The 14,443-nt window shown below is 37.0% G+C and overlaps 2 protein-coding genes across 6 annotated transcripts in view; both read right to left on the bottom strand.

Moving 5' to 3' along the window:
- The window catches only part of LOC107700049 (spermine synthase-like), a 10,821-nt gene extending 7,832 nt beyond the window's left edge, over positions 1–2,989 (bottom strand). The window contains exons 1-3 of one of the 3 annotated variants that reach the window (XM_016501560.1): positions 2,747–2,989; positions 1,186–1,306; positions 495–582 (exon numbers count right to left, since the gene is read on the bottom strand). In XM_016501560.1, the coding sequence (XP_016357046.1) occupies positions 495–582; positions 1,186–1,306; positions 2,747–2,798 (261 nt within the window). In that variant the 5' untranslated portion in view covers positions 2,799–2,989. The remainder of the gene's footprint in view (positions 1–494; positions 583–1,185; positions 1,307–2,746) is intronic. The other 2 variants (XM_016501558.1, XM_016501561.1) reach the window with 2 other exon arrangements.
- A 2,642-nt stretch (positions 2,990–5,631) lies between these two features.
- LOC107700045 (connector enhancer of kinase suppressor of ras 2-like) overlaps positions 5,632–14,443 on the bottom strand; it is a 44,455-nt gene continuing 35,643 nt past the window's right edge. For all 3 annotated transcript variants that reach the window (XM_016501549.1, XM_016501551.1, XM_016501550.1), the window contains 11 exons: positions 13,976–14,065; positions 13,164–13,369; positions 12,964–13,015; positions 12,067–12,242; positions 11,871–11,944; positions 11,718–11,789; positions 11,416–11,483; positions 10,999–11,102; positions 9,298–9,820; positions 7,233–7,432; positions 5,632–6,042 (listed from right to left, as the gene is read on the bottom strand). In XM_016501549.1, the coding sequence (XP_016357035.1) occupies positions 5,992–6,042; positions 7,233–7,432; positions 9,298–9,820; positions 10,999–11,102; positions 11,416–11,483; positions 11,718–11,789; positions 11,871–11,944; positions 12,067–12,242; positions 12,964–13,015; positions 13,164–13,369; positions 13,976–14,065 (1,616 nt within the window). In that variant the 3' untranslated portion in view covers positions 5,632–5,991. The remainder of the gene's footprint in view (positions 6,043–7,232; positions 7,433–9,297; positions 9,821–10,998; positions 11,103–11,415; positions 11,484–11,717; positions 11,790–11,870; positions 11,945–12,066; positions 12,243–12,963; positions 13,016–13,163; positions 13,370–13,975; positions 14,066–14,443) is intronic.

Raw genomic sequence — 14,443 nt, 5'->3', positions numbered from 1 at the left:
GTGGTTTTGCGCAACTCATCAGTGAACAACGGCTCTGTGTAGTTAATGCTGCTCAATGTGAAAGCCCGCAGGTGATGGAGATTTACCGCTGATTACAGAACCGTCTTTACTGACAAGATGCGCGCATTAAATATCGCATGCGATTTATCGTGCAGCCCTAGTACGGACTTCGTTAAAATAGTCCATGTGACATCAGTGGTTCAACCTTAATTTTATGAAGCTACGAGAATACTCTTTGTGCACAAAGAAAACAGAAATAACGACCTTATTCAACAATTTATTCTCTTCCGTGTAACCGTCCGCCACCATTAATGAGAGTTCATCAAAAATATCTTAATTTGTGTTCCGAAGATGAACGAAGGTCTTACAGGTTTGTAACGACATGAGGGTGAGTAATTAATGACAGAATTTTCATTTTTGGGTGAACTATCCCTTTAAGATGAACATTAAGTTATCATGTATCCCTAGTATCTCTATCAGTTCTGTTAACTTACATTGTCTACTTGCGCTACATCATCCCCTGCAAGACACGGCAGGTCAAAGGTCACCAGACCATGAGAGTGCATTCGTAAGATGGCAAACCTGATCACAAGGAAAATACAGAAGCACAATTAAAACCTCAAAACTGCAGTCAAAAACCAAAAAGTGATATGCGGCGCTCAGGCCAGATTCATCCCAGCTTAAGCCTACACAAAGCCCCAACAGCTGTGTTTACAGCGAGCCACACACAAAACAGGAAGTGAGTGCCAAAGCCTTTAGATCAGATGCACAAAGCCACTAAAATTACCCTGCGCTCCTCTAAATGCGTTCCTTTGTTGCACAGAGGATGCACTTAACTGGCCAATCAATGGTCATCCTAAAGAGTGTCTGAACACAGGAGCACACCTGGTGTTTTCAGTGGGGCGTTTGTGTGGTCAGGCATCATTATTGTCAGTTAGATTTAACATTATGCTTAGCTGTTACAGAGCAAAAATGAAAAAGCTCCATGGAATGGCCTGATGGAAAGGAAACTGGTGGCTTTTTTTTCTAGCTTACGAGTCATTGCTAAAAAATTTGATATAATGAGAGGGCAATCATTCATTATTCATCATTCAAATTCAGATCCCTCCCCCTTTCAGCTAAGCAAAACTTGTTGAAGAGTTTTTGCATACCGTGGCATGTTGCGAAAGAGGCAAAAGTGCTCACCTGCCATTCTTGCCGACAAAGGTTGCCAGATATCCGTGTCCATCCGAGTTGTGGACGTTCTCTGTCATTTCCTGCTCTTGAAATATAGACTGCAGGCCATGCACAGTCGCAGAGACATCAGCTAAACAGAGAGGAAAAACAGACAGATTAATTTATCCTCTAAGCTTTTCATTGAAGACAACTGACCCTAAAGCCAATCATACTGCTCAGCTCATTTGCATATTTAATTATGTTTCTTAAACAACTTAAAGGGATAGTTCAGCCCAAAAACTAAAATCTGTCATCATTTACACATCTTCATGTTGTTGCAACCTATTTTTTTGGGTGAAACATAAAAGAAGATATTTTGTGTGTTTTGCAATAGAAGTCAATGGTAACCAAAACGGTTTTGTTACCAACATTCTTCAAAATATGTTTTGAAAGAAAGGCATACAGGTTTGACATACAAACCATACATCTTTTTTACACTGAAAGTGAATGGTGACTGAGACTGTCATTCTGCCCAACATCTTTTGTTTTCCACAGAGGAAAGTCAGATCGGTTTTGAACAGCATGAGCGATTAAGTAATTTCCATTTTTTTTTTATAAAATAAGTTAAATAACAATGAAATTGAATGAAATACATTAGTTTTCCCTTTAAAACTCACAAATCACAAATAAGTTCACAAGTTTAAGTACATATTATATATAATAATTAATATAATTGTGCGATTCAAATAGCTCTTGAATAAAAGGATATCTTGCAAAACAATCGATTTTAACCTAGTTACGCACATCTACCCAAACAAGTCAATCTATATTGATTCCTATCCATTCTACTGTATAAAGCAGGGTGGAATTGTAACATACAGATATGCAGCAGTAAATTTATCTAATATAAATCCCAAAACATAGCACATGATAGTCTGCACCTGTCACACTGCTCACAAAACAGATAAGGCATGCTTGTGTGTAATATCAAAGTATGATCACTGCAGTGTGCAAGTATGGACTACTCATCTTATCGGCTTGTGATATTATTAGCCAGTGAAATACAGGTACGACTGTCATAGGAGGTGAGAGACTTTCAGAGCTTGCCAACATACAGAAAAACACTCCTAATTAAAAAATATGTGTCATATACACAGGAGTAAATTAGTAGCTAACGGAGTTGCGCACTGTGCATTCGTAACAATAGGTAATATAATATGTAATAGGAAATATTTCTGTTAGTTCGTCTGCGAGTACATATGTATGTTCATATATGAGCTTCATTTAAATGCAAGAAATACGGCCGACATTAGCATCCGCTAACACCGCTATGCTACCCCCTAGAAGGTCATTTATTAGAGCAAACATCAGGAGGACGTGCACAACAAAAGAAGCCATACGCTCGATTGCAATAACACATGCATCCCGTGGCCGTCTCGGCAATGCAGCAGTGGGACTGCAGCCTCGCCGCTATTATAGAGACAAAAAATCGCTTACAGAGCAGTTGCGAGGAGGCCCGCACGTCTGCAGTGCAACACGAGCCCTCCTCTTACTCTCCTCTTCACTCGCCCCCTTCATTCATTTCCCTCACATTTACCTGGCGCACGGAGCTTGAAGTCAAGGGTGTAATGTAGCACTGCCATGATGGGGTAAAGCCGTCTGCCATGCCTGGATGAGGCAGCCGGTGGTGAATCGGTGGAGAGTCTGTAGTGACGGAGGGAGAGAGCGGTCACGCCGGAGCGAGGGAGTTGTGTGTTGTGTGCGCTCTGTCTGTCTCTCCGACTCACTCGAGCTCGGAAGTGGGTGGTAGTGCTGGGGAGGTTGATTCATCTCAGCGAATCGAATCTTTTGAATCCTTCCTTAACGGAGATTCGTTCACCAATATTCTTTTAATTGGTACAGAACAGATACCCAGCAAAGATAGAACGTTCCCATTAATAAGAATGTCCTGGGAACGGCCTTTTTAGTTCTTTTTTTCGTAACTCAAAGCTAATCATCCAACATGAGGTTATTGTAGGCTATAATGTGACAACTTAAAGAGAACCTTCTTCAATCTACACTGAACGTTCCTAAATTCAAAACGTTCTCGAAAATTATTACTAGGTTTTGTTTTTATAACCAAAAATAACATTCCCAGAATGTTCTGGGAACCAAAAATTGTTAGCGGGTACATCCATTTACACACAATCTATTAGATTAGTGGAAAACAATTCAGTGTAATTTACATTTGTTACTTGAATGTGATAATTTCCAGTTTTGTTCAATAACTCTTTCAGTGGGCCTTTCTGCATGATATATCGTTATAGGTGGCGGCAAAAGTGAATGAGTCATAGAATTTTGTATGAGTCATTTTAGTCGATTCAATCTTGACCGAAACAAGTCTCTCTACAGACAAGCAGATATATTCTTTCATTTATTTTGTCATCTGTTGGGACTTAAAAAAAATGAAAAACAATAGTAACGCCCTTAATGTCATTTTAATTGTGTTTAGCCTATCTTGTGAACGAGATCGATTCACTGAGCGAATCAGTTCGGTTATTCAGACTAAAGGGCCTACCCGACTCGAAGGCTATTACTCTTCGAACTTTTTGCCCTCAAACGAAGAACTAAAAAGAACTTCATTTGAAGTATATCGGGGCCTTTAGAATTACTGAGAACATTTTGCATTTTGATTTGTACTATTTAATACACCTTTCTGCAAATACGTTGACAGTACAGTTATCATGCCGTTAACTGAAAACTGAAACGTAAAGCTACAATAACTCATTTGAATGTGGCCTTGTAGGGGACGAACGGATTCCGTGCACAGAAGTGAACACTAATGATTAGTTCAATAAAAGGATTCGTTCAATAACATCGATTCGTGGGTAGAGTGGCCCTGAAGCGCCCAAGCCCGGTTTCACACGTGTAGGGCGTTTGCGTAGCCTACCCCTTACGAAAATTAACCATGGTTTAACTACAAATAAAACAAACAAAAAAAACATGGTTACTATAGTTAAACTATGGTAACCACAAATTAACCATGGTTTTCCTACAATAACTAGTTTAACCATGGAGTTTACTGTGGTTATACATAATCGATACGGCAAAAAAACATGCTTACTACACTTTTACTATAATAAATGGTTAATTTTCGTACTGCTGCATTCCGGTCACCATAAATATTAATCAGCCTATTCTCCAGGGTGCAGCATTGGGTTATTTTGAAACAACTAGAATTATGACTGTTCCTTATTGTGGCAGTTTCAGATGGTAATAATTCCATAATATTTTGATGCACCACAACGTGACTGAATGATTACAATATTAATTTACCAGGGTACAGGGTTTAATGTTCTCCAAAATATTTCAAAGAACATCATGGTACATGTCCGAAAAACATGGTAGTACCATGCTAATTTTGATTGAGCACTCAATACTTTAATCAGAACAAAGCCGTTCAGTTCTGGTTATGTTTGTCATCCAAGGGCAGAGAGTACTCAGATTTTAATGAAAACCTCTCACTACACTCTCCATAAGAGTACCCTCATTCAAGCCTTTATCATTTCCCTCATAATGCTGGCCTTAATCCAAGCATTTTAATTGCCAACTGAACTAGAATGAGTTGCCCACTAGAATGAGTTGCACGTTTATGGGCATGTGCATCGAATGCCTAGAATAGGCAGTGCCTGGGATCTAACCAGAGAATAAATATAGGTTACTGTAAGTACAGCCCAGCTGTCATCATCAGTAGGCCTATGTCACCTTAAGATGATTTTCAGATGATTATGCAGTCAGTGATAATACACACTGTGAAAAATGTTTCATCTATTATCATCTATAATTTAGAAATAACAACTGAATCCATTGGACTGTCATGATGGCCCAACCCTCCAAGAAATAAATAAAATATTTAACACACTGGATACCAAACAAGTCAAACTGGTACTTAAAATAATGTCAAAACATCAAACAATTTATTGATAAAATTACTTTTTTTGGAGATACTACAACACTGGTGCTTTCACATGAAAGTTTCATTTTGTTAAAAATCTTTCAGGAACACATAAAAAGGAATTTACGCTTGCAGTTATCTTCAGATAACACATAGTTGAGCATACAAAACAATGTACAAACATCTCAATAAATATCATGCTTACAAAAATAGACAGTGTTAAACTAATTAATCGTTTTAGTTCAACATTATTGCAAGAACCTTGCTGCTAGGGTGCAAACGGTCAGAATATTACAACATACATTATATACAACAAACCTAGGCTTTCAACACTCACCCGAACACAGACACGCAATCATTGCATCCTGTCAATCCTGCTCTTACACTCATAGTTACATTTACCATTGAAAAATGTTAGTTTCAGTTAAGACACATCACAGACAGAAAATCTATTGACTAGACAATGGCCATGCAAATCAGATTTAGAACAAAATAATTTCTATATCAGTAGTTTAATTCTTTTATCCCTGTTTTTTTTTCTCTTTCAGTCATGAGAGACTACTGTAGGGTAGAGTTCATTGGAAGTGCAGTTATTTGGTCTCAGATGGAGGCCAAAGTCATTATTACGAACACAAATAATTCAAGAGAAAAGAACTTTACATACAAACTAATGCCAATATTAGCATGTGCAATAACATAAAGCAAAGAAAGTGAGTGCAACGAGAGGAAATCCATGAATGCTGCAACAGAGTAAAAGAGTGAGAAATATTCCTTAGGAAAGATGTAGATGTTTGATAAAAGCGACTAAGATGAACCCTCCAGGGAAAGAGAGCGGAGCTTTTTTTAGCAGATATGGCTGAAATGACTGGTGCTGAGCCCTGCTGTGTTCTCTGTATCTCTGGCTACACATCCCGATGGATGATCTTAGTCTCTGCCTCTTGAAGAGGGATGTCCTGTCAAAACAAGACACCACGATTAATGATGTGTATTAAATTATGCAACACACGTATATGATCATAAGCGTCTATGATCGTTTTTTTCAAAGCTGAAACACAGACAGGCTAGTTTTTTTGAAGTGCAAGTTGTGTCCAAAAATGCCTCTGGTAAACATAAAAAGAAATATAGTGCATTTAAAGCTGCCAATCAGAAGCTTCATGGCATCTTTCAAAAAAAATATTTGCATCTTTGATTATAAAGTAAAATTTGATTATAAAGTGTTTATTAAATTTCACCCACTGAAGATCACTTGCTTTAAAGGGAATATTATGTAATTCTAATGTACATGCCACTTTGAAAATCAAAAAGACATCCTTTTTCTGTGGAAGACAAAATGCTTTTTATCTTTTTTCCATTTAGCTAAATTGCATTATAATGTCTGGATGTTAAAAAACTGGGAACACTACAAAATGGTTTAATTGGTTTAGTTTAAGTTAAACATTAGTTAATGCATTAGATATCATGAGCTAAGAATGAACAACATTTTAACAGCATTTATTAATCTATGTTATGGGTAGTTTTTGAAATGTACTGTACTATTATTCATTCTTAATTCACTTTTTTCATAATACATTAATAAATATAAAAAAAAAGTTCAGACAGTGATTGGTAGTTTTTTGTTTAGCAAGGATGGATGCAATAAACTGAGTGACAGTAAAGAAATTACAATGTTAGAAAAGATTTCTACTTAAACTTAAACTTTCTATCCACACAATCATGAAAAAAATGATGATTTGAGCACCAAATTAGCATATTAAAATGATTTCTGAAAGATCATATGACACTGAAGACTGGAGTAATAATGCTGAAAATTCAGCTTTCAATCACAGGAATAAATTACATTTTAATGAATATATTAAAATAGAAAATAGTAATTTAAAATTGAAATAATAATTCACAATATTACAGTTTTTACTGTATTTTCGATCAAATAAATGCAGCCTTGGTGAGCAAAAGACACGACTTAAAAAAAAAAAGAATGTAATGTGTATAAATATTAGGTTAAGATTTTGGCATTTCAAAAACGCAATCACTAAACTAACTACATCTTACACTTATGCTATGAACTATGTTTTTTTGTGTGTGTGTGGTCAGGTTGCTTATAGGGAAAACAGTAAACCAGGACGTGAACTGTTGAAAGCTGTACCTTGAATGAGTTTTGAAGAATCCGCAGGCGGTGCAGCTTTTCATTGAGTAACGGATCATTGCAGCGGCGGACGAATGATCGCTTGTACTCTAATCGAGAAGAGGACCTGTGCTCATTGACAGGCGATAGATTAGTCCTCTCCAGAGCCCTGTACAAATCCCCCAACGAGTCAGCCTGGTGCCTGCGCTCCCACTCTAGACCTACAGAGGGCAGTGAAGAGGTACTTACAATGCAATACACCATATGAATTAATTATTAAATACAACATAAATTTGAAACCAATGGTTTTGTAATGGTATCAAATATGGTTATTTAAATAATTATCATAAAGCATGTAAATACATTAATATGGTACATGTTATTAAAGGCTAGGTTTAAAATCCATTTATATATAGTATATAACAGGGATTCTCAGCTCTGTCTTTTCGTCTAAGGTTTAAAACCCTTGCTATAGTATAACACAACAGAGTAAGTGCTTATTGTATTGATCATATTAGCTGTTCTCATTACGGAATTACACGTTAGAATGACTATAAGGGATCCCAGGTTGGAAGAAAGGGAGAGAACGGCCCTAAAGCCACATTCCTCTGTTCCATCCTGAGACGACATTAACACGGACTGAAGGGACTCCTCCTCGTGTGCTTTGAGGCACAGTTTAGTTCTGAGGAACGGTGAATGTGTGGAACAGAAAGGAGGGATGAAAAAGGATAGACAGGGATGAGAGCTGTCACGTTGGATTAGAAGGACTGCACCTAATATGAGGCTATTGGAGGTCTTAAGGGAGATGGGTATTCAGCTGAGATTTGCAGCTACAGTGCATCTGAATCAAGCAGCAATATGTTCATCATTACAGGCTACAATACAAATAACTGAAGCGCTGAAGCAAAATGCAGCATCCTCTCAATGACATTTTGCAAAAAAAAAAAATCATGGTACTAAAAGACATCAAGATATCAATCCATTCTCAAAACTACAGAAGTGCAGAAGTGATTCATACACAAAATTTGTTAAAAAAACAAAACAAATTATCAATATTTCACCAACACTTTTACACTTTTCAACTGATCCAACAAAAGCACTCACAGGCAAAATAAGTTACTTATTTTTTGGATAAGAAATGTAAAGCTCAACACTTACACGTTGCTCAAAACAAAGATGAAAACAATTTTCCATACACACACAAACTTTGCATAAATAGAATGTAAAAAAATATATATATAAAAATACAAATAATAATAATAATAATAATATATTAATATATAAACGTATATGAATAACATTATTAATATTATTGTTATTATTATTCCAAGATATTAATATGGAATAAAAATAAGGTTTAAAATAATAATGTTAAAATAATCACTATCAGATTAATTATTAATAATTATAGATCATTAAAAATTATTATTATTATTATTATTACTATTAATATATTTATAAAATTTAATCAAAATGTATATTGATTGGTCATTATTAAAAGAATATAAAATTATAGTTTTTATATTCAAAATATAAAAACTATAGACAAAAGTTTTTTTTTTCCCATTTAGCTAAATTGCATTATAATGTCTGGATATTATTAAAATAATATATATATATATAAAAAATATTATTATTATTATTAAATAAACAATATGCATATGTAGTAGTAGTAATAATAATAATATTCTTCATTAAATATTTATATAATAAGTAGGACTAAAACCAGGTCTGAATATTGATTAAAAATAATCGCAGTATTGGATTCAATTTTAAGAATTGTTATATTATTTACAATAGTTATAATTATAATCTGAAAATATTTATAGTGTTCAAATATTATGCATATTTACATAATAATAACAACTATTATTATTATTATTATAAAATTTGTTCAAAATGCATATTGGTTTACCACTATCAAAAACATGTTTGAAACTGAAGGGAAATCATGACAAGCAGGCACACCTTTAAAAAATGACTCGCATACCTTTGCCTACACATGCTAACTCGCCCACTAACTTGCCTCTGCATATGTAGGCACAGTTAGAAACACACACTTCTCACGAGTTCTCAGATTCCTGACCTGTGTCTCTGGCATGGGCCCGGCCCAGGTGGTAGTGCTGTGCATCTGCGTGCTCAGCTGCACTGCTGGCAGCCAGGATGGCATGAAGACCACTGTCACGGGGCAAGGTGAAACTGCGGTGCTTGCTTCCTACTCCACCACCTTCTAATCCCTCTCCTCTTCCTAAAGCTGCGATGGGATTTTGGCTGGGCTGGGTGGGAGTAATGGGCGGGACGTAGTGTTCTGGTGGCAGCCCATGCTGGGCGGGGAGCGTCGACTGGCGGCGGAGCTCCACAGGCACGGCTCGACTGGGATCGACGAACACAGAGTCTTCCAATGGCAGAGTCTGCAGGAAATGGAGGCCGGAGCTGGTGAGGGGCGTCTCGATGAGGTCCTGCCACGAACGCCGCTGGCTGGCAGACTTTCTGCCAGGGGAGCTCGCGCTGCTCACACTGCCCCCCTGTGTTTCGGAGAGCGGGGAGCGGGACTGGATGGTCTCCGTGGAGGGTGGGCGGATGTGTTGGGACTCCTGGAATGGACTTGCCTGTAATCAACATCATGCTAGGTTCTTTTAGTTGGTATATTTACGACTTGGAGGTTGCTGCAACAAGAAGCATAAATCCAAAACGAAGGACAACTATAACAAGAGGGGCATTTATATCCCTGTTTTCCATTTTCTCTGCTGTCTTCTTTTACAGGCTCACCGCTGTCACCCTTAGTTATGCTCTGCCTGGATGGAACGATCTGAGACAGCAACACATTACGCACACACAACTCTCCCTCTTAGAATTATGGGACTGATTTGCGTCTCTTTCATTAAGATTACAGAGGGCTGGGACCAGAGGTCCCCTTTAAAAAAAAAAAAGTGCCTTTTGACTATGAATTTACAGCGGCCACAATCATCCCTTGGGTCTAAATAATTAATGTGTCCTTCATCTCCATTCTCTCCACCCCTTCACACCTCATTCTTCATACTGCTCTCCCTCCCTCTCTGCCATTCTCTTGTCTTTCTGCATTGTTTCCTTCAGTCTTAGTTTTATTTATACAGAATGCACTACTGTTCAAAAGTTTGGGGTCAGTAATTGTTTTAAAGAAATTAAAACATTTTATTCAGCATGGGTGTATTAAATTGATAAAAAATGACAGTAAAGACATTTATAATGTTACAAATTATTCCTATTTTACATAACTGCTGCTCTTTTGAACTTTTTATTCATTGAAGAATTAAAAAAAAAAAGTGCATCAAGGTTTTCTCAAAAATATTAAGCAGCACAACTGTTTTCAACACTGATAATAATAAGAAATGTTTCTTGAGCACTAAATAAGCATTAGAATGATTTCTGAAGGGTCATGTGACACTAAAGACTGGAGTTATGGCTGCTGAAAATTCAGTTTTGCCATCACGGGAATAAATTACACTTTAAAATATATTCAAATAGAAAACAGTTGTTTTAAATTATAATAATATTTCATAATATTAATGTATTTTTCATCAAATAGATGCACACTTGGTGAGCATATAAATGTTTTTCTTTCAAAAGCATTTACAAATATTTTTAACTTTTAGTTTTAGTAGTTCATGAGGAGAGGAGTTGCATGATTTTGCATGGAGCGAGGAGGACTCAGAGAGTCACTTAATAATGCAATTACATGTCAGCAAGAATTCACACAGTGTGAACACAGGAACCCAAGCAACACAAAAGAAAGAAAGACGAGACTTACTGAGGTGGAGTGAGGGTAAGTGTCATATGGGGGTGGAGGGCTATCCTGTTTGGGTGTTGAGGACATGTGATCAGCGTCCTCATGGTCACTCTCGCTCCAGTAGTCTGAGAAAACAACAGCAAATATCCATTAGATTAACACATGAGGAGTCCAAGAATAATGACATTTGAAGGCTGTGGAAAGCAGTAATTTATTTAAAAGATGTTTGCGTTTGTATCATTTATTCATCAAATGATAGGGAAGTATAAATTATACTGACAGATTAACAAAAATGATTCCTCTATACTCATACATGCGTCCAACATGTTGTACTTCATATGCATATATTTATAGGACTTGCAGACCAGACCACACAAAGTCAGAGTGGGAGAATAACTGATCCGACAGGCTTAGTGGAGTATGAAGGCATCTTCTCACCATGATCCTGTCGAATCCTCTTCTGCTCCGAGTGAGCTGTTGCCGCCATGTTCAGTCGACTGAGCCACCTGCGAGCAAACATAAAAAAGGTTACCTGGGGAGCTCTTCACACTGCTGAAATGCTGAGCTGAAAGAGTCTTTCGGGATGTCGCTAAAATTAGTAGCTTTGATCAGCTCATGGAGCATTAAATGAGATTCGGGAGCCTGACTAGAGCATTCATGAGGAATTGACAATGTTTCAGATTACATTATAAGTCTCTTTTGTTTCTATAGGCATGTTTGAATGTTTCTTTTCATCTTACCTATTCATATCATCCATGTTGTCCGCAGCAAAGTAGAAGCTTTTGATTTTAGGATGGCAAGCCTTAAAAGCACTGAAAACAGGCAAGAGATACAAAGTCAGCATTGTATGAAAAGCTGCATTAAAGCTTTTTTTATTTTATTCTACTACTCACAACTTTTTGCGACATTCGTTGGCCTGATCGATGTTGAACTCAGGCAGGCTGACGAAGCCCTCTGCTTTCTCATCCTGAGAAAGAACAGAGATGAAAAACTGAGATATACTGATGAAGGGAGTTTATGTAGGCAGCCTAATGGGCCAATTTGTGCTGTGGTATTTCATGATGCAGATGAATGACCTCGTGCCCTCACCTCTTCATTGGTGTACCAATATAGGCAGGCATCTTTCAGCACAACCCAGTACTTCTTCCATTTCTGAGAGAAGTAACTCTTTGCATCCTTCTTCTTCCAGAGCCAGCCCTCACAATCACCCTGACCCAAGTCCCTGCAGGAGATTCGCCGCTTACTAATGGAGGGCAGGGATCCAGCTGAGAAGGACAAAGAGAGAGAGCAGAGACATCAGCGTGGGCAATATAAATGAAAAGACTGGCAGGAATAGTATCAAAACAGTGGTGCAATCTATATGTAAAATTAAAAAATCAAAGCAAAAAAAAAAAAAAAGAAAAGAAAGAAAAATTCTGAAAATAATTCTTAAAATTATCTTAAGATGAATCATTTTACTTTAAATTGCTTCAAAATTACATTTTTACATAACATACTATACTATTACATTAATAAAATTGTAATGACAAACAATTTTAATTATTTAATTTTAATTATTTAATTATATATGTATATATATAAATATAGATTAATCTATCTATCTGTCTGTCTGTCTGTCTGTCTGTCTATCTTTCTATCTTTCTATCTATCTTTCTATCTAGTCTGTCTGTCTGTCTGTCTGTCTGTCTGTCTGTCTGTCTGTCTATATATCTAAAATTGTAGAGAAGAAATATATTTGTGATAGATTCTATAAAAGCAAAACCTACTGAACACAAATTTCTTATTTCTTATTTGACGAATGACTAAATATAATTTATTGGAAAAAAAAGACAAAAATATTTTTTGTCTGATTAAAATAAATGTTGTAATGTGCCAAGCAATTTAATGTAATAAGTACATGCCAGACAGAGATCCAGATCTGAAATGTTTACCAGAAAGTTTTCTTTGTCTGCAAATACTAGCAGAATTTAACATTCGACATCTTACCTCTTAACTTCACTTTCTTTGACCGGGAAAGCATGGACGATCGATCAAATGTCTGAAAGATAGTAAATAAATACAAATATATAGTAAATGAAATAATTTCATGCTGCATCCCTTAATCTTAAATTATTTATACATTAATACAGTATTTACACATTTATAGATTAACACAGTAATTTATACATTGTCTTCAGTACACTCACGAGATAGACAGATGAGGTTTCAGATGTGGGTGTGGCCAGCGAGTCCTGCTGCAGCATGTCCATCTGAAGGGTGGGGACTAGGGCGTAGTGGGCGGGGCTACCACCTTTCTCACTCTTCCTTCTACTACGCCGACTGCTGCGACGTCCAGTGTGGTACTCCTCTGTTCCCGCCTTGTCCTCACTCACATATCGCAGCAGGGAGTTTTCTGTTAATAAACGTGGGATTATGAAACTACAGCATGCTGATTATAAAATGGGACAAAGCACATTTTCAATGCACTGTCTGTTTCTAAAATTTAATAAAGCAGTTTTGATTCTTCCTTTTAAATAATGTAAAGGTTAGAGTTGAAATCGAATTATTCAGGGATCTCATGATCAAAGAATACGGCTGAAAGATGCTGTGTTGCACATGTACAAATTTGATATCAATTCTGCCAGCGTGACTAAAGAAAGCATTCTCTCTGCTCCCACTCCTTCAGCAACAGAGCCTGGCCTCAACCAATGAGAAGCCAGCATCTTGGAAAGACCTCTATGTTGGAGTTACCATGGCAATGCAAAACCAAAAAATCCCAAAATCTCAAACAAAGAGCCAGCGAAATACTGGCAGACCGATCCCAGCACAAATTAGGTAAATATTGGGGAGATGCATGGGGACAATCTGAACACAATGTCCAAAGATTTTAAAATGTGCCAATGGGGAGGTCAGGGCTAAAGTGGTGAAATCATTGGTTCTGTGTAACCTGAGGAAAAGATATCAAAACGACATCCTCCTCAATGCACATCCACCCACATACAAGCACACACATACACACCTCTTCTGATCTCTTTCTTCAGCTTGGCGGGATCTTCATAGTCTCCAACCCAGTTATATTCTACAGGCATAGAAATAGGTCTCAGCCGCCCTAGTACACAAGCACAGAGAAATCGAAAACAAAATCAAATAATCCATTACAGCACAATACACATACTGGGCCAGGAGTAGAAGATTAAGTGTAGCTCAATTGTTATGTTTACAATGATTTATGGCCAATTTAAAGGGGTCATATGACGTTGCTAAAAAGAACATTATTTTGTGTATTTGGTGTAATGAAATGTGTTTATGCGGTTTAAGGTTCAAAAAACACATTTTCCACATACTGTACATTATTGTTTCTCCTCTATGCCCCGCCTTTCTGAAACGCGTCGATTTTTACAAAACTCATCGGTCTGAAAAGCGTGGTGTGCTGTGATTGGCTAGCTATCCAGTGCGTTATGATTGGCCGAATACCTCAAGCGTGTGA

Source organism: Sinocyclocheilus anshuiensis, unplaced genomic scaffold (assembly GCF_001515605.1).
Source record: "Sinocyclocheilus anshuiensis isolate Anshui unplaced genomic scaffold, SAMN03320099.WGS_v1.1 scaffold1023, whole genome shotgun sequence".
In the NCBI taxonomy this organism is placed as follows: Eukaryota; Metazoa; Chordata; class Actinopteri; order Cypriniformes; family Cyprinidae; genus Sinocyclocheilus; species Sinocyclocheilus anshuiensis.
The sequence above is the reverse complement of the archived record's forward strand: the minus strand, read 5'-3'. Positions and strand labels throughout refer to the sequence as shown.